The 23,753-nt window shown below is 48.7% G+C and overlaps 1 protein-coding gene across 7 annotated transcripts in view; it reads right to left on the reverse strand.

The window, feature by feature from the left end:
* Window positions 1–23,753, reverse strand: part of LOC123024950 (transformation/transcription domain associated protein) — a 142,099-nt gene that overhangs the window by 83,084 nt on the left and 35,262 nt on the right. For 5 of the 7 annotated variants that reach the window (XM_044433259.1, XM_044433263.1, XM_044433262.1 and 2 more), the window contains 14 exons: window positions 23,275–23,436; window positions 21,764–21,860; window positions 19,641–19,762; window positions 17,591–17,761; window positions 16,641–16,709; window positions 12,293–12,346; window positions 10,973–11,092; window positions 10,400–10,519; window positions 9,811–9,975; window positions 8,240–8,421; window positions 6,770–6,968; window positions 6,108–6,236; window positions 3,747–4,013; window positions 2,025–2,231 (listed from right to left, as the gene is read on the reverse strand). In XM_044433259.1, coding sequence (XP_044289194.1) covers window positions 2,025–2,231; window positions 3,747–4,013; window positions 6,108–6,236; window positions 6,770–6,968; window positions 8,240–8,421; window positions 9,811–9,975; window positions 10,400–10,519; window positions 10,973–11,092; window positions 12,293–12,346; window positions 16,641–16,709; window positions 17,591–17,761; window positions 19,641–19,762; window positions 21,764–21,860; window positions 23,275–23,436 — 2,064 coding nt within the window. The remainder of the gene's footprint in view (window positions 1–2,024; window positions 2,232–3,746; window positions 4,014–6,107; window positions 6,237–6,769; window positions 6,969–8,239; window positions 8,422–9,810; window positions 9,976–10,399; window positions 10,520–10,972; window positions 11,093–12,292; window positions 12,347–16,640; window positions 16,710–17,590; window positions 17,762–19,640; window positions 19,763–21,763; window positions 21,861–23,274; window positions 23,437–23,753) is intronic. The other 2 variants (XM_044433265.1, XM_044433264.1) reach the window with 1 other exon arrangement.

The raw sequence follows: 23,753 nt of genomic DNA on the forward strand, positions 1-23,753 counted from the left end.
CGGAGTCTGAGAGGGACTCGAGACACCTGGGAGGTGGACTTTGCCCTGCCTGCAATGTTAGGGATGCAACCTGGTCCAATTTTGGCTCAGAAAAACTCAAGTTATTTCCCAAACTTAGGAAGACAATTCAGGAGCTTCCAAAGAAGGAGCATTCGCTCCACCACAGTTGTAAACGACACAGAAAACGTCCGTTATTGAGCAGCACCGAAATAAAGAAATAAATCAGCATCAAATGTGCCTGCTTTAGCACACGCTCGGAATTGAAGAAACCTGTTTACGTTCCTTGTGCTACCTGCACCGAGCCAAAGGGGCACTAAGCAGATTTGGGTGGGTCAGACAACCAGGTGATTATAAGCCACAGCTTGCCCAAATCAGTAGGAAGCGCAAACCATGGTTTAAGTTCTAAACTGCAGCTAGCACAAACCATGGTTGATGGGGTATCTGAACAAAGGATCAGTGGATCGTTCTTCATACATACATACGTTCTTCATATCGTTCTTCGTTGGAAAGTAAAAGAATTATTACGCCCAACATTGCTAAACAGGAATGGCAGCAATATACTCGCAGAGAGGCAGTGGTCTTCAAGCCCAGGCGCCTAACTTTTTCCAATCTATGCTGCTGATAAATATACTCTGCAGGTTACAAAACTGAAAAGGACAGAAATTGGCCGGCTCGTCTCCCTCAATTCACACTGCACTACCTCTACTGACATACTTATTCCCCAATTTCTTTGAAATCTAGCAGGACTGGAGTATTACAAATCAAGAGGAAAAAAATAGGCTTTCTCGTTTAAGTATTGTATTTTAAGTGCCTCTGGCCACTTGATTATGGACTTCTTTCATCTTCATTTGAGATTCTCTCTCAAGCCCACTAACAGCGAAAAGCCTTGGAGGCATCATTTTAACATGACAAAACCAACCAAGTGCCCTCATTCTTATAGTGGTCCAAAGACTGGTGAGGATGGGAAGCGGGGAGGGAAAAAGAAACAGTTCTTGTCCTGCACAAAGATTACTCTCCCGGCACGCAAGCAATCCAGACTAAAAATCAACATAAACTACCCTTTCTGAAGTGCTTTATACCAAAATAGACCATTCCAAATTTGATCTGTGTTCTGCGCCATTTACGAACATCTCAGAGGGTTCCTATGTGAGCCGTTTTATACCATGCAAAGACAGTTCATGACGCCGCCTGAATCAGGGGAAAGTTAACCCACTGCTCGAATGAAGAGCTCCACTTCAGTGGATTTATGCTCTTTGGGGAAGGCGCTGGCTTTATGAGCTTTTTTAAAGCTATGCCCAAGAAGAGCTAACATTAACAGCCAAGCCATAAAACTAATGTTTGGAGAAGAAGAGATGCTCCCAGGCATCCTGCCACAGATCTGCATCAGGCATGCACAAAGAAGCCCTTTGGGGGCCCGAAACCCACCCCTCCACCACCACATCAGGCCCTTCTCCTGCCACATGGCCGAACCTGGGAGGGAGACGAAAAAATCAGCAACGGGCCACCAAATTTCGGCACTGAACCACAGCAGAGGAACAAAAAGAACAAATTTAGCTGGAATTTAAGGGGATTTTGACGGATTTAGACTTCTGCAGCCGTTTGTTGCCATTTTTTGCCACCGTGGTGAATTTTGGTGTGGGCAGGGGCCAGTGTCTGGGTTTGGGTTCCACACAGCAATCCTTGGCTGGTCTGACGGGGGACTTGCTATTCAAAATGGCAAATCAGGGATTGATTAATTAACCCATGAATCACCAGTTAATAGATGAACTGAGTTAATGAAAGTGGCAGTGTAACGAACAAACGAACACGCACGCGGAGAGAGAGAGAGAGATTGACTGACTGACTGACTGACTGATTTCCAAGAGAAGGACTATAAGGAGGAAAGTTTGCAACCTTGAAACAGCCACATCTGACATTTTAAAAAAAAATCAGTGAAGGAAAACCCATAGATAAGTCTAACAGTGGGAAACCACACAATCCCATCCTCGCAACAGGCCTTAAAGGGATGAGCACTGCACAAATACCTTGAAGTGCTGGACTATTAAATGCAGAATGTGGACGAGCTGCGGGACCGTGTGGCCCTCTTCAACTATGATTTTCCTCGTCCAGTGGGTCAGCATCTGGTGGCCGTCCTCCATGCGAGCAGGCACCGCTGGCGTCAGAATGGCCATGGCTTGCCTCACGATGGCCCGCGCTTCCATCGCGTGAGCCTTCAGGAGGCTGTGAAACACCTGACAAGGAGAGCAGGCAAAAATTAATTAAAGGCGCATCAAGAAAAAGGTAAGCGTAATTGCATCATCAATCTTGGGAACGTGGGGCTCTCGAACAGCTAATCCAGTGGCGGCCATTGGCGGTCATGCGACAAGGGCATCTTCCAACGCCTCGATGTCTACCTGAATAGTGCCAGGTGAACTCCAGCTCACCTGGAGTTCACCAGTTGGCCATGTATCCTTCCTCTGGCCATGTCCCTTTCCCCATGTTTGTGCATTTCCCCCCATCCTAAAGGGTTGACCTGCCTCTTTTCGACAGCGGGAGCCCGAAGACAGCATATGCTAGTTACGGTGTGGGCTTACTCTTTCTATAAAAGAGCCTTTGTTGGCTTTGGAAAGAGATTCTGGGTCAGACAAAGATATAGGGCCAGAACCCACAGCCCAGGCCACTAAACCCAGGGCTCAAGGCAAGAGGCTCCATGCAGGCAAAGAATGCGTGTGCGTACCGTGGCGAGGATGGCATTTGCTCAACACTGGAAAAGTGAGGAACTACCCACCGATGAACTGATTCTAAAAAAGATCCTGGACTGTGCAGAAATGGAAAGATTGGCTTCGTCACTGAAGGAGAAAGAAGATACTGACTTCTATCAAACTTGGGATTTTTTTTATTATTGGCTAGAGAAACGGGACTTGGCTTAGATTTAAAAGTGTTTTTAAGTTATTATAAATGGATTTGAATTATGTCTATAGAATGTTAAAAAATATGAGTAGGGGGCTGACCCAGTACATCCGATGTATTTGATGACTGATGTTTCTAGTATTAGTTTAAAAATTTTAATAAAATTTAAAAAAAAAGAATGCGTGTGTGTGAGGCATAGACCACGAAGAACTCCAGACGCTCCAGCAGCATGTTCCGAAGGTGTGGCGCGCTCTTTCCACTTTGGAAGGGAAAGGGGCATTCAGTTTGAAAGAAACATCATTCAGCCACATTTCCCAAAAGGCCAGTATTCGAACTAGATTTCTTTCATTACTGACTTCTCATGGTCAGCTTGAAAATCATACTATCCTACAGGAGAATGCTGGCACGGCTGGCATTTTTGCCCTTGCTCAGCTCTGGCCTGCAAGCCCCGGAGTGTCTCGAAATAGAATTCAGCCACCTGGGCTGTAAAGGCATCAGCACCCCTGGTCTAGCTCCTCCTCGAAGATCTTTCCACCTCCAGCTACCTGACAGCATTCTGAACGCACTGCAGACCTTTCGGCCCTCCCAAGGCCCCAGTCCAGCACCCAAGTTCCCCCACCTGGCCCAGAACCCCCGTTTCATTCCCATTCGAAAAGGTCTGAAGACCACTCAGTAAGCGATTCAAGCTAAAACGAGCTGACATTTTTGGCCGCAAACTCTTTGGTCCTTCACCCCACCCACCACTGAACTCTGTCCCCCACCCACAAGCGTCTCCAAACTGGAATTCGGCCCTCTGGGGGGGAGGGAGCAGTTAGACACCCCTGCTTCAGACACTCCCTGGCACACGCATCTGATACCTGCAAGACGATCTTCTTGTGAATGGCAAATTTGGCAATGATGTGGGCCAGCAGGAGGTGCCCGCTGTACTTGCAGGCCGGGTCGACGCAGGCCTTGGAGAGCAGGCACGGCCACGCGAAGGTCATGAGGCGGCGGAGCTTGCTGTTGCGGTTCTTGTTGTTGTCGTGGATGTGGTGCGGGGCGTGCTCCACCAGGAGTGTGGCGAACTGCAAGAGGTAAATCCTGAGCGAGTCCAGCATGTCGGCTTGCTTTTCTGGATCGAGTACCTGCGCCCAAAGAGAGGAGGGAGAAGTAATTCCAATCAGCATTACTAAAAAGAATGCTTAGCGCCACCAAGGGCATGATCCCTCCGAAGTTTTCAGGAGGAGCTGCTAACTGGCAACCCACGGCTCCGTGCACAGCTAGCCACAATGTCAAGCCGTTAAGGCTGCCAGCCAGAGCATGAGGCAAACCTTCCCCGGCCTGCAGCTTGGGTTGAGATGGTGCTGCTCCGCTTTCTTGCACATTCAATCCCACGATCGCGGCTGTTATTGTTGACTGGCAGTGGGCTGGATCCAGGGTCTGCCTGCAAAGGGTCGCTCTGCCCAGAGGTGGGAGAATCCCCCTTTCCCCACTGCCATGGCTCACCCCCATTCAGCAAGTTCTCCCCCCTCTGCAGAATTTTCTGAGGATTAGAGGAACTGCTGTGGACAGAAGGGTGTAAGCGTTTCCGTTTCCCTCGTTGCAGTGTGTCTAGGGTGAATTTTGATCCAACCCTGTGTATATAGCAGTGATTTTTCACATGTTTTGAATATAAATAAACCACTTAGAGATCTTACTATATTTAGCAGAACAGAGGAGAAGGCGGCTGCAGCGCCAACGTCTAATATTAACAGCAGCAACAGCAGCACCATCCTAGGCAGGAAAGTCTTCCCAGGTGTTGGGATGCGGGAGGCTACCCAGGGAACGCTCTAAAGCATTCCTGTTTAAGCTGCCTTTGCTCTGGGTTGGCTCCGAATTTGACAACCCAGCCCCAAACCTCTGGCCAATCAACCAGGTCAGCTCTGACCGTTCATTTCTGCCAATCCCACTGGGCCGGATCCAGTCATAAGCCACACTGTGAGGAGACCCACTGAAAACAGGAAGACTGGCTACTCCTCACTCGAGTCCCGTGGGTTTTAATGCTCGACACAAAGCCTGGATCCAAGACACGGAACACGGGAGCTGGAGCGAAGCAGGGGGCTTGTATGGGCTGCTACCAGTTCCCCCAGGGATGCATTCAGTTAGCCAGCTGCTGAGAGCACTGGGTTTCTGTTGCAACCCCCCTCTTCATCGAACGTGCAGCTAGGGCATGGCTCGTCACGGGTAAGAAGCATGATCAGAGTGTCCTGTTCGCGTAAGAACAAGAACCCCAACGAATGTGCAGGCTACGCAAGGCTGACCACAAAGCAGCCTTTGTTGCTACGCTCCAGCATAACGTTACGCCCTTGTACCCTCGCTTGCTTGCTTTAGCATAAACAAATGTGCGAATGTAGCTCAGTGGGTTTCCCCTATTGTTCGCTGTTATTCAAGCACCTGCACAGCCGTCCATGTAAAAGAGTATAAAAATCCTGCCTTTGATCTGCTCAGCACCGCACTCTAACGAGTGATGGTCCCTGCAGGCAGGTAAATAAACTCCTTCTCTCGAGAATTCCAACTGGTCTCTGGTCTCATCCGTAAAACCGCGGCATACAACAGTTTCGCCAAGTGGCTTCACCACAGTTTGCAATCCAAGACGTTCAGACAACAGAAAAGAGGGTTCAGACCCACCCACCCACTCATCCTGCAAGTTGTGCGGAGGTGGCAGAGCCACAAGAGTTGGCCACAGCCACCAAGATATAAGGTGGCCACGCATCCCCCCCACCTCATGCACTCAGATGCAACCCGTCGGCCTTAATGCAAAAGTTGCATCTCTTGCAAAGAAGTCAGGAGTAGTTTGTTTGTTTGTTTGTATTTAAGTTATTTGTATGCCGTCCTTTGCAAGCGCCTCAGGACGGCTTGCACAAATAAAATATAATACCTAAAATGACATAAATTAATTAACGACCCACTCTGGCTGCAGTTAAAATATGATAAAATTCAATATTAAAACTTATTAAAATATTGATTAAACAAAAAGGTCTTGACCTGGCACTGAGAAACATGTAATGACGGCGCCAGGCAGACCTCCCTGGGGAGCGCATTCCATAGGCGGGGCGCCACCACAGAGAAGGCCCTCCTCCGGGCGCTCTGCCTCCTAACGTCTTTCACGGAGGGTTCCGACAACACGGCTGCCTTTGAACTGACGGTTCCCGCAGGCACCCAGACACCTGGCTGCGGCCTTCCTCCTCTGGATGAACTACCTTTGTGATGAACACACTGGTGATGCTCTCGGGGTTGTCTCCTTCTGGGTTGGCTGGACCAAGCAGTGGCTCCCCTTCCCCCTTTTCAAAGCTGTACAGGAAGGCAGGGTTGAGGATGTGTTGCAGGACCTGCAGACCAGGAAGAGAGCGGTGGGATGCAGCGGGGAGTGAAGAGCTCGCAGCATGCTCCTCCGGGACGCGGCTCGGCGGTGCTCGTACCGCCATGAAGGAGTAAGCGCAGGTGCCTCTGACATGCTCAAGATTCTCCGCCCTCCCTGGTTTTGATTCTACCCCATGGCAGCCATTTTGTGACAGTGCCCACGCTATACTACCAAAGCTCCAACCAGCCCACTGATCCAAAAAGGCTAACGATCTCACGGTAAGCCAAGATTCAAGGTAAGGCGTTTTCCAAGCTGAGTGTGACAAATCCTGACTTTGCACTATTACCACTCCTCTCTCATTTTTATTTATCGGGTTAAACGTGTTTGCATGCTACCCCTCAGCCCTTCCACCGCCACCCACAACAAAGCCCCTTGAAATGGTGTAGAATCAATTAGTCAAAGGCAAGGTATTTCCTGCTGACATTTAAAGCAAACAAGTTTTGTTCTCCAAGAAAATGAAACCTAAATACCAGCCCAGATTTATGTAATTGATTTTTTTACCTTGGCTTTAAGCTCGTCTCCAAAGTTGGGATCGCTGAAGTCGACAAAGCGGAAAAACAGAGCCCGTTTTTGGGCGATGGTGTAATTTTTGGGAATCTCTTCTTCCATGTATTCTTTCAAAAAAGTCATATTGCAGAGAAAGCGGCCAGTAAAAGCTCGGAGAAGCTGGAAAAGCAGTTCTATGTCCCCGTAATTTCTCCTGAGCAAAAAGGGAAAAAATGAAAAGCTGAGATGCATCAAGAAAAAAGAGCGTTTTGAAAAAGATGCTGCACTCCAAGAAGCAGCAGCCAAACCTTCCATGCTCGTATTAGTGACAAGCAGGAAGCTGCCTCATCTTACGTGAGCATCTGGCCCAATATCTGCTCTCGTGGACAACACATGCAACCCTCTCTTTTCTTCCACCAGAAGTATCTACCTCTGAAGCAGGAATCCTTCTCAAGGCAGCACAACCTGGTTCATCCTGCAAGTACTTGCAGGATTGTGATCCGGCCTGTGGGTGCTTGCAGGATCAGAACCACTGCAGGCATGGAAACCACAGGAGGGGCTGCAAAACGCTGCTAAGCCCGGCCTACCTTCGCCCTGCCAATAGGAACTCTCCTGCTGGCTGCTTCGGGGGCCTGCCTGTAGTTCCACACTGCCTTTACTGCCTCTTCCGGACTCCGCCTTTACCTCGGTTCCTTCCACACCTTGACCAGGTATCTGCTCCTTGTCTGCGCCTCCCGACCTCCACAGGCGTGTTGACATCTGGCCGCCGCTTGCACTGGACTCTCCCTTTGGACCCGCCACACCTGCCCAGTGCCTGGGCCTGCCCCGTCCCAGGCTCTGCCTTCAGCCCTAGCCCTGCCAGACCTTGCTCGCATCCCGCCTTCCGCTGCATCCAATGTTGCTTCTGTCCCTGCTGCATCTCGCCAAGCCCTCGCCCCCCATCGCCCCTGGTCCCTGTGCTTCAGTCGCAGACCCTGCCCCTCATGTCCCAGAGCAGGCACGCCCACATATTTCAAGTGGGTGCCAGGAAGCCCTTCCTAATGGTTAGGACCCCCAGGGTGTGCAATGGGCTTCCACGGGAGGGGGTGGAGGCCCCAGAGGTGAGGGTGTGTAAGGATAGGCCGGACAGGCACATGGTAGGCATGTCATGAGTGGAGCCGGGGGTCCGACGAGATGGCCCAGGAGGCCCATTCTGACTCACTCCGTTTCTTCGTTTCCAAGTTTCACAAACGCAGCTCTAAGGATGTGCAGATAAGCAAAGGGCCTCTCTGGCACATTCGCATTTCTGAGAACAATTGTTCTCATTCATTCATTCATTCATTCATTCATTCGGGGAGGGTCCTTCTCCCTCCCAGCCTCCCAGCTGGCCAGGGTGCTGATTCGTCCCTCGCCATGCTCAGCGGCCACATTCCGGCCCCACTTGCAGGGGCGCGCGGCAACCGAGCATGCGCTGGCAGGGGCGACGGCCCCCGCCGATCCACCTACTTGCAGTAGTTCAGCAGGCAGTATGCCAGGAGCTTTGGCTCCTTCCAGTTGGTGGCAGCCATGTTCTCCTTCCGGTGCCTTTCCTGAAAGGCTTCGCTGACCCACACGCGCCTGAGCTGGCTCACCAAGGAGTGCTGGTTCGCCAGCCAGCACTCATCATTCTTAACTATAATGCTTATGATCTGTCAAAACAAAAGCAAGGACATTCAGATGCATGTGGTTCTTAAACAGCCTTAAGCGGGTTATTAGTTACACCCATTTAATGTTTCCTTCCCAGTAGTTTTAGACAAAGATATTAAGAGCCTCTCATCTCTTTGAAACCATATGGGAAATTAGGTCTTTTTTTAAAAAATGGGGAGGGGGAGAAAGAGAAGGAAACCAAAGGGGAAAATATGGCATCTTGCTGGGGAGTTCCCCCTTCGTTCCAATCAAACAAGATTTTTTAATACCGAGCATAGAAGAATTGACTTTAAAAAAGCCCCAAAGATGCTATTATCTTCCATTTTAAAAGTCAGCCACATTCACTATAGAAAAAAAATATTAAAATCCACACATGGCATAACTTTAGTGACAAAGATCCCAAAAGCTGTGCTTTCCAGATCTGCAGAATTCTGTCTGCCTCTCTCGTGCCTCCCCTCCCTCACCATTTTTGTAAGCTCAGCCGGCTCAGCTGTGGCCACCTTCCTCACCGAGGCGCGGCTTCTACCCTTGGACTGTCTTAACTGCCCCTTCCTGATTTTTTTCCAATTCAATCTCAGTGTTACAAAAAGGAAGCGTGTGCTTTTGGAGAATACAAGGAAAAAAGAAAAGACCAAGTGGATATACCTATACTATACCCTAACCCTATGCCTGCCCAGGCCTAAGATCGTCCTCTGAAGCCCTTCCCCAAATGCCCCTTCCATATGACTGCTAAAGAAGGGGCTTTTCTGTGGTGGCACCTGAAATCAAGAAAGGCTTGCCTGGCACCTACATCGTGATCTGACACCAGGTAAGGACCCATCTTTATTTTCCCAGGCTTTTTCGCCCTTCAGGTATTTACAGCTTTGGAGTGCTGCTGGCATTTATCCTGATGACCTACTCTGGCTACATTTTCTTCTAAGTATTTTCATGATGTTTTACTATGTGATAGTTTATACGGTTTTAACCTTTGACCTGCAAATCAACCAGACAGCTCCACATAACGGGTGGGAGAGAAATGTAATTAAAAATATGTATTAGTTAGGATGTTAAGCACTATGAGAAGATACGAAGAAGGAGGGTCTGTGGTCACATTCATACTGGGTCCATCCAGCACAACAAAAATGTGGCAGACGATACAATAAAATAGAACTAAACTAGCCTGAGGGACCAGATGCTGGAGGGATGAAAGCCAACAGTTTCAATACAGGTAGGAGCATCTTTGTACCCAAAGAGTGAGGCACATGGTGAACCCTTCAAGGAGAGATCCTACGCGTGTTTAGGCAATTCCCAGCTGGCAGCTGGGGAATGCTGGGCACTGCAGGCTCTTCCCTGTCTCAACAGGCACAGGATCGTGTCCCGAGTGCAGGACTTCCGTGGCAGGAACATTATACCTTGATAGCCTGGAACTGCAGGTCAAGGCGCATGGTGCTAGTGCTCGGAGAACCAGGCCGGACGGCTGCTTGGGTGCCTCCAGGTAACAGCAACGTGATGAAGCGATTGGGATTAGCAGCCAGGACGTCTCGCAGGGGTTTGGCATCTTTATGTTTCAAGAAACTCTGTTGGGGGGGGGAGATAAGGCCAAGTGTGACAGAGGCAAGGAATGGTATCAGACAGAAGGGTGCACACAAGACGCACGATGCGATTTTACATGCGGATGTGGAGTCGACTGGCTCCTGCAATCTTATGCTTAGAACTGGTCGTGTTTGTCATGCCCAGAGCAAAAGACAGACAAGTTGCAGGTGGCTGTGAAGGGAAGAGAAGCGCGCACTCCAGGGCTTCCAGGCAGGGGCCCTGCAGCGGCTCAACCAAGCCTGCCCTGAACGTCTCTATCCACTGCCCCACCCCCAGCATGTCGACCACTGTTATGGAGCCGAGACTGCCACGTCTGCAGCATCCCTTCGCAGCTGCACGTATGTTGACCTTCTGCAAGCACCTAAACTTCTCTGCATGTGTGGTGTGCAGGTGTGTGCTGTCAATCACCATAAACATCCGGCTCCACTGCGGGTCATTTAAGGTGGCTTCCATCATAAACAGCTCAACCGTCTGGGAAGGATGACGCGTCAGAAACTTTATGAGTGGTTCCCGGAATGGACTGCCAGCCTACAGGAAGAGAGAGAAAATGTAAAGAGGAGGAAGCGTCGACCAGCAAGTAGACAAGCTCAAAGAAGCTGGGCGGTTGGGATTCGTTTTTCTGTAAGTCACGAACCTACCAGCAGCTCTGCAGGAAGAATTACAGCGCTTTACCACCCCGTGCCTGAGTTGTCATCGCTTTTGATGAAGTTTGGGGAGCAAAGTTACCGCTGGGTGGAAGATTGTGTCATCTGTGGTCCCACACAGCTGGAGGCCTGGGTTCACATCTAACTTGGACCCTTAGAATCTGGTTCCAAGCTAGTTTACAAATGAAACCAAGAACAAAAGGCGCGCCCACAAAGCAATGCTTTTAATCCAACGGCTTGCACGGGGGACGCCAAACAATCCAACATACAATTCAAGGTAATATTACAAATGGGAAAAAAAGCCAGAAGTGACTCTGGAAATGAAGAGGCACTTTACCTCTATCAACATGGCCCGCTCTGTTTTCATCACAACTTCCAGCAAGGGCTTAACAAGCGTCTGTGGAGCGGCTGGGATCAGATGAAATAGGTTTATAATTGCAGAGCAAATCTTCATTTCCTGATGATAAAGTGAAAACATCAGCAAGCATCCATTTACTTTCCGTTCTCTCTCTCAATTTTTTCTTTGCACACAACAGCCGCTAACTGGAGTCTCTCAGTGCCTCTTTCTAGGTTTCAGCACGGCTAGCAAACCAGAGCAAGGAGTTAAACTGCTGCTACTTACCCCGGGGGAAGTTAAAAGGCCAGTTCTGCTACAGGGCGGGGAGCCGGGGAGGCTAAATCGTTCGGCTTGGCTTCAGTCATGGCATTTAGAAGGTTGTGTTTTTTAAAATGGAATGACAACAGTGGAATGGGGAGCTGTGAACATCCAATGGTGTGTGATCAAATGGGGGAGCTCACCTTTCAAAGGCAACACCTGGAATAGGAAACTGACCTGCACAAAGATACTCAGGAAGCTCAGCTTGGCCATAAGACGACCTGTAATCCTCCAGCACCAGAATGCAACTGCCCCTGCGGCCTTCTAAATGCAACTCTGCCCTTCTAGCTTTTGCCCTGCCCCAGGTGGCAATTTTGACAGCGTCCCATGCCAAGTTACCACAAACTTTGCCATGAAAAAAGAGGGTGGAAGTGTGCATGCACGCACACAATTACACTGGGTAAGTTCCAGAACTGAAATCGAATATGGAGTATGACTTTCTGCTGGCTTGGACAGAGGAACCTTTGCAGCTGCCAAAGAGATGCTCCTTTAGAAGACTGGAACCTCATCTTAAAGCAGTTCCTTTGGATGTCGGCAACACAAAACTTTTAAGACTCAAAACATTTAGCGGTGAAAGAGCCCAAACTTCCCAATGAACAATAACGACAGAACATGCTTAAGTCGTCCTTCACAGGTCACAGTAATTGTTACTCAGACACCTCTGCCACAGACAGAAAAATAAAAAAAACATAGGACAAGGCACAGCACTGCACTCAAAGGCCCAATTTTCACTCTGCCCCAGTACATGACGAATACAGCTAATGAACCATATTTAAAAACGAGACAAAAGAACAAAGGAACGAACAACCGCCTGGCACCTCCACTGAAAATTCTCACCTCTACCCCTTCCATGGCAGGCTGAACCAAAACAGAAACAAAATTCACAGCATCAACAAGAACAACGACGACACCGACAAAACACAAATGCAAAACAAATGCATATACGCTGTGCTTCACATTGCAGCCGGGGCTGACTTGAGTTGAGCAGGGTTATGTTCTCACCTCAAACTGACAGAATGGAGACAAGGAACATCTCCCGCACTCGGAAATACTCTCCTGAGGATGGAGAGGAAAAGCATCTTTTTTGCTATTTGTACACACACCGAATACATACAGCTTCCCATATTTAAAAAAAAACAACAACAACTTGCACACAAGAGAAATAAAGGTGTTAGGGAGGAACAGGACAGTGAAAGCGGCTTTCGGGTTATCTGCGGAGACAGGCATGGTCCGCGGACGTGGCAACAGCAGAAAACCCTTTGCGACGCTGGAGAGAGCGGAACGGAACGAAGCGGACTAACCGACGCTGGCCCCCTCCCACCCTGCGGCTGGAAAATACGTTGGGGGTCCCTTAATAAAGCTGTGTGAATAAAAGAATAATTGATGCAGACCCGGGCGTGAGTCCCAGTGCTGATGGGGAGGGGAGGGGAGGCGCTCGTAAGCAGCAGCATGATAAAAAGTTATGGCAAAATCGTGGGATGGGCATAAATGGCTACATGGTGAGGAGGGGCAGCTGGGGAGGTTGGGGGGGCACGTATTGCTCTCCAATGTCCCTCCCCAGAAGATTCATCGGGCAGGAAGTTGTGTCCATAGCAAGCTAAATAGGACCCTTTCGGTGTTCTACGGTACGATGGATAGAATTATTTTTATGTTAACATTATGGGTGGGGAGCACCCCACAAATTCAGGGCTCAGCCAGGACTACGGCACCAAAGCCAGATGTTCTAAAAAAAAAAAATCAACAACACTGGAGGAGGAGCTTAAAGAGGAGACATTCAAGCGCCTTGCTAAATTTGAAGCTCAGCAGACAACTCTGGGCGGGACCCTTCCCTTCAGCCTCGCCCACCTCAGAATCCAACTCTGCATCACATGAATTTCACAGTGTGTCAGTGTGGTTTTGGTTTTGCTCCCCATGTGCTTACTATTAAGTCTGCACGGCCATATTCACGTCAGGACCACCACACCTCTTCCCCCACAAATGCCTTCCCCCAAACCCCCTTTCCCCTCCAAACTGGAGGGAAGCTTTAACCCTCCGCTCTCAGTGGCCTGATCTGGTGGCACAGGCACTTCAACTTGAACGCAAAGACAATAAAACCCCGCAAACCCTAAATTATCTGCAGCTATGCATTATGTAATTAATGCCCCATGTAGTTTGACCCTCACGGGGCTGTTGTAGGGATAAAGCATATCCCCCTCGGAGATATGAGGGATATAAAGTGTAATAATAAAATAATGCATTTGAAAATTAATTGAATGAGACATTATGCCTGCAGCTAAATGTAATGGCTGCACAGGTAGTCTGCTGTCCGTTGCATCCCATAATGTAGTGTCAGCTTTCAACCATAAATCACAGCTTAATTAGCAAAGGGAATGCAAATGTCAGTGCATACTAAACTATGAAGAATCTAGGGTGGGTTGAACTGGGCTGGGAGTTCCTCCCCACCCACTGGTATCACAGGAAATCCAAGCATTTCAGTGAAATGTATCCCAACAGCCCAAAAAGTTGGACAGAAGAGGAGCATAAACGTCACATTGATTCCTGAAACTGCAAGTTAGATTTTCATCTGGTCATGCGGTCTTTTTTACTCCTTTAAAGTGGGACTGGCTTCCTTGGGATGCTGAGATTTGGGAGGGGGCTGACGGCTCCCAGCCTTGCGACATCTCACTAGCGCAAGGCCATGTTGGACAGCATCCGCACAGTGAGGAGCACTGGTTAATGCAAAGGTGGTGAAGAAGCAGCAGCTAAATCAATTTGCTGCAGGAATTTCTCCTCCTGTGATCAAGGAGATCTCCAGAGAGGAAAACCTATTCCGATGACCCTCGTGGGTGTGATTCCCAACAGCTGACACAACAGGAGAAGAAATACAACCATGGGAAGACGAACCCCTGCATCCAACCCCTCCCAGGACCAAAAACCATCTAAGGCAGGCTTCTCCAACCTGCTGCTTTCAAAATCTTTTGGACCAGACCTCCCAGCATTCCCGAAATTTGGCCGTGCTGGCTGAGGCTGATGGAAACGGCACTGTGATTCAGCTTAGAGCCGCGCACAGTTACATCTTCATGACGGTTAAGCAGCAAGTGCTTGCAAGATCCAAGCCCCACCATGGTCAAGCAGCCCTCCAATCCACTGTGCCCCAGGAAAGTGCTGGCTTGGCTTGGCTTGGCTTGGCTTGGCTTGGCTTGGCTTGGCTTGGGGGTCAAGCATGGCCAAAGACAAGGAAGCAGCACCGTTGCTCAAGCGAAGGGCTGGCTACCCTTGGGAAGCAGCAGAAAGCTGCTTCTGGGCAAGTGTGTGGGCCACCCAGGAGAGCAGAAAAGAAGCCACCCCTGCTGGCACTTAATCGTGGGATGAAGATGGGCAACACGTGTGCCCACGCTGCCGCCCCTTCTTTTTAACGGAAGAAGCATTTGGTGAAATTGCTTTTAAGCCCGTCCTTTTTGACCCATTTCGTGCTCCGCAGTAGCTATGCCCCGAAAGGGTGCCGATTCCGACCGTTTGGGGGCCCTGCCGCCACTGCAGATGCCGTTCCTTATTTCTTCACTGCATCTCCCCTGAGCCCACCTTTACATAAGGGTGCGGAAGGTACCCAGTAACGAGAGAAGCCAATTGCAACAGGCCAATCCTGGGGAGAAGACACCTATTTCCAAAAAACCCAAAAAGCTGTAGGTGGGGAGGTCTCTTCCCTTCTAGCCCCTATTTTGGATTCACTAGAAGCATCTGACAAGCCAATGCAGAAATGCTGGATGAGATGAGTTTCGCTTCCCAACAGGCAAGGCTCTCCTCCAGTCGACCACCAAGCCCTTATCTTAATACATCCCACTACAAGCGTGGGGGGGGGGGGGGAGCAAGGCAGCTCAAGTGGGGCAGCACTCGAAGTGTTCCCCCACCTGGTGTGGGACAACAGCTCCCATCATTCCCTAACCCAGACAAGCAAAAGAGAATCAAGAGTTGAGAGAAAATGGTCCTTAATGAACAGCTACACCTAGACAAAACGAGGCTGCCAAAATCCACACTCATGAATATGTCTGGGAAAATCCTACGTTCTGAATGGATCTTGTACAGGTGAACAAGAGCCCAAAAGGACCATTGCAGTTGGCGATTCTTGCAAAGCCGAAGCAGCACTGGTGGTGTGCTCGCATGAGTTCTACCGATGTAGCGCTCGCCAACATTTGCCCCATGTCAATGGCACCTGCTAATTCAATGGGTCGGGCAAAGGACTGGTTTCTTCTGCTAGTAGGATTAAGTGCACAGACCTCGCTGTAGCCTCCTCCTCAACTATCAGGTTGCTGGAGCCCATAAAATATGATGAGAACATTAAAAGTAAACATTAATGGTGGGCCTAAAAATCTAGGACTTCTATGTCTGGGATTATATACTGCAGGACCCTGACGCTCATCAGTCAGGAATGACTATGAAAACATTACAGTCGTGGTCTACCCCAAACAACATCGTTTTCAAGGCCAAAACAACCTGCTTTCGACTCATCATGCAAGAGATCTATTCTTTATTTATTTAATTTTCATGTTTAATTTCATTTTTATACCCAATTGCTGAGGCTCTCTGGGCAGTTGGCAAAAGTTAAAATTAAACAAACAGTACAAAGACACACACATTCATTTAAAAGAATAAAAGCGTAACAGCGATTGCAATTGCTATGATTCAGCATAGAAGCATAGCAGTGTGGCAGAATAAAATGGAATATATAAAAGCAAAGTTAAAAAGTTAAATGATTTAAAATACTGCGAAAATAAAAAGGTCTTCACCTGGTGCCAAAAAAACAAAACAAAACCAAAACAGATGCCAGGCGCACCTCTCTGGGGAGCTCATTTCGAAACTGTTTTATGCCACGGTTACATTCAGCAGCAAGCACAAGATTGCACTGATTTATTTATTAGATTTATATCCCACTTTTTCTTTTTTTAAAGAACTCAGAGCAGTTTGCATCATCCTCTTCCTCCTGCTCTCAGTCTTATCCCCTAATCTGCAGGTCAGGGGGGGCCGAGGGTGCGTCATTTGCCCAAGGTCACCCAGTTGGTGCCAGGGCAGAGCAGGGGCTAGAACCCAGCCCGCCTGAGTCCCCGTCCCTCTTCACTGCTTGAGTACCATGGAGGAGGGGAACACCAAGCATCGTATATACCAATCCCGAAATAGTTTTAAGACTATTAGCAGAAGTTCTTTTATTCAACAGCTTCTCCCTCCCTCTTTCACATGCACCCCATTTGAAGGAGGAGTCATTAAGCAAGGAAGCCACTCAAAATCAAAACAGATCATTAATGGCTACAGTTCTCCCTAACACTTTGCCTGGTTTATTTCAGCTTGACATGCCAGAGAGAAAGAACCATCGACTTACATTTCCATCACTCCTCTGTCCTCCTTTGTGTGTTATGACTACCACTTCCATCCATTTACGCAGGTGTTGCTGCAGGGAAATTCAATATTAGGAGTTATTTCTCGCATTCCTGCAATGCCCATTAGCTAAGCAAGAGAATGCAGTCTCTGTAATTACTGCCAATAATAGAATTCTGCATAATATGGAAGAGTGCTCTGATATTTAAGTCACTTTAGCTTTTTTTTTAACGGAGGAAGCACGCCTGCTGCTTGTGGGGTTGGTCACCTAGGAGCTTTTCGTATTTGTCCAGGTAGCAGCAGCGGAGATCTTTCTTAATCTACGATAAGGTTGCCATGTGCTCCCCAATGAGGAACACATTCTTACAAGAGATCGTAACGCAGTCCAGGATCAAAGAACTACTCCACAGGGGTATCCCATATGAAGACTATTAAGGAACCAGGGCTGACGAAAGAGTGCTTGCTTCCAGCTGGGTATTTCTTCCTCCAGAATGGACAAACAAACCAAATGTCACATCAAAGTTTCACACGTTGTCATCTGGGTCCCCCACTGTGATTGGGGGAACAGGGCAGTGGGATACAAAAGAGAGTCTGGTGGAACTAACTAAGCTTGTGCCATAATGCTGACTAACCACTTAGAGGAGCGGAAATAGGAGGTCTCTGTGGCTATCCTGTTATAAACAGAGTGTCCAAGCCCATGAACTCTTACCGAAGCAGCACATTTTCATGTAGATAAACACCTCCCAAAATTAAACAAGTTCATATTTAGCTTCCCATGAAAGATCTGTTTGCACCTGCTTTCTCCTTCCATGGCCCCATCCAAACTAGCCAATATATTCACGATGACAGTGAAAAAGGATTCCTCATGCAAAATTTCTTCAATGGCTTTCAAGCCCTCTTTGAGACCTTTATGGAATTTCTGTAAAGATCATTCCAGAAGCCTGCCGTTCTTACCATCATTTGGTCGCAGAACTTATCATTGAAAGAGTTCGGAAAGAGTCTCGTCACGGATGTTAGGCGGTTCACGACGTTGAGCGTCAAGCTTCGGTAATCGCCCAGCATCATCAGTAGAGGCCTCATGTGCGTGTGAATCTGGTCGACTTCTATCGTAGCACCTTCCAAAAACTGCAAGGAAACGAGAGACGTATCACCCAAACTGACCTTGCTGGAATTCAGACGGGATGCTAACATAAGCCGTAAAATGCAAACCCCACTGCGATAACGGTGGCTTTTAATTAATTGCCTAATGGACTTGAAAAGGTATGTACAACACTTTCCCCAGCAACTGGTGTTCATTGACACATCTTGATTCCGATGCTAAAGAAAGCATTCAGCGGTCAGCACCAGTGGCCATGTATGGCCCCCTCCTCCTGGAATGTATCTAATCGTCTTCCCTGCAATATGTGGAAACAAATTCCATGGTTTAAACATGTGCTATCTGAACTTCTTTTTATCTGTCCTGAATCTCCCACTGTTCGGCTTGATGGAATGCCTCCAGGTTCTACTGTTATGAGAGAGGGAGAAACATTACTCCCCTTCCACGTTCTTCATGCAGACTTAATTTTGGGCACTTCCATCTCTCAGCTAAGCAGTTCCAGATGTTGTTCTAAGCCCACTATTGTTTTAGGAACGGCACACAAGCTACAGGGAGATAAGGCTGGCTGGCCACGACAAATTTTCCCCTGCAGCCTACAACACCGATGCCTAAACGCCTGCACTCAAGATGGCAAGTCTGCCCCAAGTGCTCTGAGGCAGGAAGGGCCTTCCAGGGAAGATGCTGGAGGGTAACTGCACAGTTAAGCTGATGCGGAAATCTTTCCCTGCAGGTACAACTTTTGAAGACGCCCATCTAGAACTCAAGACCAGCAGCCCATCATTTCTACAAGCAACTTGTCCTCCAGATCCTCCAGGTTACTGGACCTATGTAATTAGAGATAGGGGTGGGGCCTGGATGCAAGACCAGCTGGGAAACTGATATGCCACCTGTGAGTTCAGGTAAACAAGACCATACATGAAAGCACCGTTGGTGCCTCTTCTCCAACCTTGGGGCACTTAGAGGTTACCATCACCAAAACTTTTTGTGGCTCATTACAGCAGTCACTCAGTCCTGCAAAACCTGCCATCTCGATGTCGAATGTTACTTCCCGGGCCAGCGACCTTGTGGAGCCATGAATGCAAGCGGCCATGGGAGAAACCATCCTGGGCACCAGCACCAAGTGGTGGCCTTGGGAGGCATGGCAAAAGACAGCCGATCTGCTGAAGAGGCAGAGGCCCAACACAGGAAACAACTCTTGGAGCCCACAGTTTTTATCACCAAAAGAAACCAATTCCACAGCAGTAAGAAGATAAAGTCAAGTTGGTTTTGGTTATCTTAGGTGAAGGTGCTGAAGGCACTAAGGGTGCCTGCACGTCTCCCATGGCCCACCCCTGGTTCACTCACGTTTCCCAGCTCCTTCCAAAGACTTCGGAATCCTTTTTGGATTAGTGGGTGGCAGACAAATTTAAAAATAAATAAATAAAATTCTATAGCAGGAAAAGGCGAACTGCTCTGCCAAGTGAACCTACCGCTTCTTTTCTGTTAACACACCTTTCCCCAACCCTGCCATTAATGCTGAATGCGATACAGTCTACAGAACGCACCATCTGTCATTAAAGACACACTGAAGGAGCCGCATTGTAATTATACCTTCAACAGCCCACTCTCTAGAATACGGGGCCAGCAGCCAAGGGACACTGGAAGGGCACCCTGGAAAAATGTCATTTTCTGCCCGGGAGGGAGTCATGCGGGTCCGTGAGGCAGAGGGAAAGTTCGTGCTCAAGACTGAGCTCTTCCCACCCCCTCCGAACCCCCCCGCACTTCACCACACCCCAATTACACTGACAGAACCAGGGCAGCCATTGAACCCAATAGCAACACTGACGGCTTTGTTATTTCTGCTTTGCAGAAAGGAAAGAGGGGGAAGAGAAAGTCAATGGAAAGTGACTTTGTTTAGGTGCCACAAACCTTTCTCATGCAAGCCTCTCCCGCCTCCTGGAGTTCATTGTTTGTTGAGTTAAGTGCCTTGAATAGCGCTGCAATGATTTTCTCTCTTGACTGAGGCAAGTAATTGCAAGCAGCTAAGGCATCTGCAAAAATCAAAGGAAATTGGGCTGCCTTATTAGCTGGAAATTCAAAAAGGGGGAGCAGCAACCCCTTCTTTCTATTTCTGTGCAGTGCTCCTTTGATTTCTCCCCAGCTTAGTGACAGCTTAACATGCTTTGCCAACAGCAACAGGCTTCCAGAGGAGGGGGGGAAATAAAAAAGATCGTTTGTCAGTTTCTCAAGCAGTGGAGCACGTTTAGAATTTTGAAGCATTGCTGTGTTTGAAGAGAGGGAAAATGTTGTAAAGAGGAGAGAGGACAACTGATTAGATCTACAACGATCACTCAGACGAAGCCCACTGAAATTGGGCAAGATATGAGCACTATTTCATATAAGAATAAAATTAACAATAGAATTATTAATAAATACTGTATTAGTGATACATAATTAATGTTATTAATTGCATTGCTGGTTTTGTAATTTATTAATAACTCTATTTTTATAATTTATATGAATGTAATGAAATTATTAAATTTAGTGAAATATTAAATACATTTCTTATTATTATTGTTATTGCATTTCGTTCATATGCTGCTGCACAGCCCATAAATATAATTGCAAAAGCATTTTTAAATCACTGCACCGAGAATGAATCCGAACCGAGATGAGCATCACCTCAGCTGAGCTGAACATGATCAACAGATGTTCTCTTTCAGCTCTGAACCAAGAGAAAAGTGCAACTGTGTTTATTGCTGCAGAAAAGATCGGTGTCCTAACCTCACAGGACTTCAAATGACCATCACCCTGCTCACATGGGGAAGTCACTCTGCTGGACCAGCATTTCATCCACCAACTCTCGCTGGTCTCCTTAGAGGAACGCAGAGGGACTGCGAATATGCAATGGATGCATCAACATTACTACTACTTGCATGGAACCTGAGGCAGCTGGCCAAGTTCTCAGCCTTTCCACTTCATCCTCATACAAGAGTCCCGTGTGGTCGGTTAGGCTGTGAGGCAGCGACTGGCCCGTAGTCGGCCAGCTTCACGGCCGAGTGCAGACCGGAACCCAAATCTTCCGAGGAACAATTCCGTACTCTCAACCGCTACACCACCATGGCTCTCCACGATCACCACACGGTGGTGCACACATCGAGCACAGCTCTGCTCCCGTGGCTCAGTCCTGCGCTGCATTGCTTTCCATGGGCCGACGAGCTGAAATGGTTTCCGGCAGCCCTGGACTTAAGCAACTAACATTCCCCATAGGCAAGCAGGAGCGCAGCACAAGCAAGCCAGCTAGCCGGCCAGCCGGTGGACCAGAGGCAGATCTCTGCATGCTTCCTCAGCCAGCTCCTCTGGTTTCCCTGCCAGGCCAAGGAAAGGGGGCCCCTTCTCTGAGAACAGAATGGAAACCACGCAGGCCAGCGGAAGAGGGTATAAGAGCCGTGCCCCCTCAGGCTAGGGGCTGCCATGGCCAGCATTTGGATCCCACCGGGGCTAACAAGATGCCCCGGTGGGAAGGCCACGGGAAGGGCACAGACAGAGTAATGGACTCTTGCTGGGCTCCCCCAGCAACTGGTGTGACCCTGGCCTATTACCTTTGAACCTACCCAAAGCCATCAACCCTTGACGGGTCCCTCGAACCCCCTTTTAAAGCTGGGAACGCGGATCACCGTCTCACACTGCGCGGCATTCGAGTCTGAAATGAGGTGCAGCATGAAGACGTCCGTCCACAGAGTCTCTACCGCCACCCCCCACCATTCAGCCCCACCAGGTGGCCTCCAGGTTCCAGCACTGTGTCTCCACAGCATCTCAGACACCTCCCTCACGTCCCCTCCTCAACTTTTTCCTTAAACTAGAAAGCCCCAAGGGTAACTCCTTGGTCATGTGCCCATTTTCCCAGTGCTACGAAAACCCTTCTCAAGGCATGGTGGCAGGAGGCGTCTTTCCCATGCTGGAGCAGAGGCGGGGCTGTGGGAACGAAAGGCCGCAGCAGCTCTGGCGTGGTCCTTCCTGAAGAGCTGCTGCTTGAAGCTTCAGCAACTTACTCAGTGCGGCAATTCTTAGCGGGACCAGTGAAGGGAGGCTCTTGTAGCAGGGCAGCTTCATCAGGGCGCTGTCTTCGGCCTCGCACAAATTCAATAACTGGAAATTAACGCAGGGGAAAACTTTAGCCCACTCACAGCTTTTGACTGAAGTCAGAAAATTGATAGCTAGGGAAGGAACCTCTGAATGCTGGCATGAGTTCCAACTGTACAATTACTTCGCTAATTATTTTAATGAGACAGGTTGAAAGGGAACACACCCCAAAAGATGAACTGTTGCATTCTGGAAAGCTTCCCTTGTCATGGTCCACTTTTTAATTTGACCAGGCTAATACAACCTGCCTTGTAATTAAGGAACTGGCTGAAATGGTTCCTTGAAATTCTGTGTCCTCTCTTTCTCCTAGACCAACTTCAGCTCCTGAGCGTGCATGAGCCACATAAAAAGAGCTCCAGGTCATTAAAATTGCACTCCATTTCACCTTATGAACGAAGGAGCAAAGGAAAATGAAAAAACAGGGAACCCTCTTAAAATAAAAGACATCTAACCCAATGGGGGGGGGATATCAAGTTGACCCAGCAAAGGTATAAAATGATTCGGAACATAAAAGCACCCATGCCTTAAGAGCCGATGAAGGACAAATAAATGGAGTTATAGTGGGCAACCTTTTGGGCCCATGCAGATTTGAGTGACTGTCAAGAGTCCACCCAGAAAATGGCCGCTGTGGGTAAGCATAGCCAGCTGCCAAGGACAACAAGTGGCCCAGGGGCATTATGGGAAGTTAAGATGGCAGCTGCGAGAGGATCCCACTTTGATCTGGAACAGACCCAACTGCCAGTAAGAAAATATAAATGGATTTTTCTTTCTTTTCCCCAAGAGAAATGAAAAGGAGTTGGGTAGGAGTAGAATAGCTGCCTCAGGGAGCAATTATTAGGTTTATATCCCGCTTTTTCCATAAACAGCTTACATCTTTTTCCTCCTCCTACTCTCCATCTTGTCCACACAACCACCACCTTGAGAAGTTGGTTGGGAGGAGAGTCTGCGACTGGCTCAAAGTCACCCAGTTGGCTCCATGGCCAAGTGGGGACCAGAACCCAGGTCTCCTGAGTCCCAGTCCTGCGCTCTGAACCACTACACCACCCTGGCTCACCCAGGGAGGAGTCCAGACAAACCCTGGTGTACACGGGCATCACACCACCTATTCCTGATATAAAGCATAGCTACACTTCCCAGGGATGCCAGTTTAGCAATGAAGGGGTAAAAGGCTCCTTGTACTCCAACAGGTGGTACACAGGACCTACAGCCCTAGACTGCCCCAGGGAGGTACCCAGAGGCTGGCTTGAAAACCTGGGCAGGCAACGTCCTGCACTTCCAGCTTCTTTGGACCGCAGCTCCCATCATCCCAACACACTGGGGGACTAGAGCCAAGAGGAGCTGTGGTCCAAAGTATTTGGAAGGAACTAGGTTGCCGTACCCGGTTTTCAGGTATCTGATCATGCAGAGCGAAGGTGGCTACCTCTGTATAGAAGACTTTGTGCTCCACCACGTTGAGATCCATGGTGAACAGCCTGGGCTGAAGCGTGGTACAAAACGTGTTCCCCTCCATCAGACCGATCTGCGCGTTTGCAGGCTGATGCCGGAGCAGGTGCTTTTTTGGCGGAACCATGTCTTGGAGAACCTAGGAGAGAGCAGAGTGGAAAAGCGGCCTTCGCTGCCTCTTCGAACACACCAGCGTGATTCTCCCCTGCTCATACAAAGCCTCACCAAATGCAAATCAAGCACAGAAAACACACCTCTGCCTTGAAAGACCCCTCCAAAATTAACATTGCCAAATCCCTCGAGTTGCCATGATTAGATAAGCTCCAAGCTACATCTGTGGCTTGAACTGATCAAATGCTGGGCTGCGCCGAGAAACCTTCCAGTGTCTTCAAAAAGATCAGAAAAGCATCTTGCCAAAGAAAAACCTTGGTTTTGCAGGGGGACAAGACACGAGGG

Source organism: Varanus komodoensis, unplaced genomic scaffold (genome assembly GCF_004798865.1).
Source record: "Varanus komodoensis strain SLA01 unplaced genomic scaffold, ASM479886v1 scaffold26, whole genome shotgun sequence".
Taxonomy (NCBI): domain Eukaryota; kingdom Metazoa; phylum Chordata; class Lepidosauria; order Squamata; family Varanidae; genus Varanus; species Varanus komodoensis.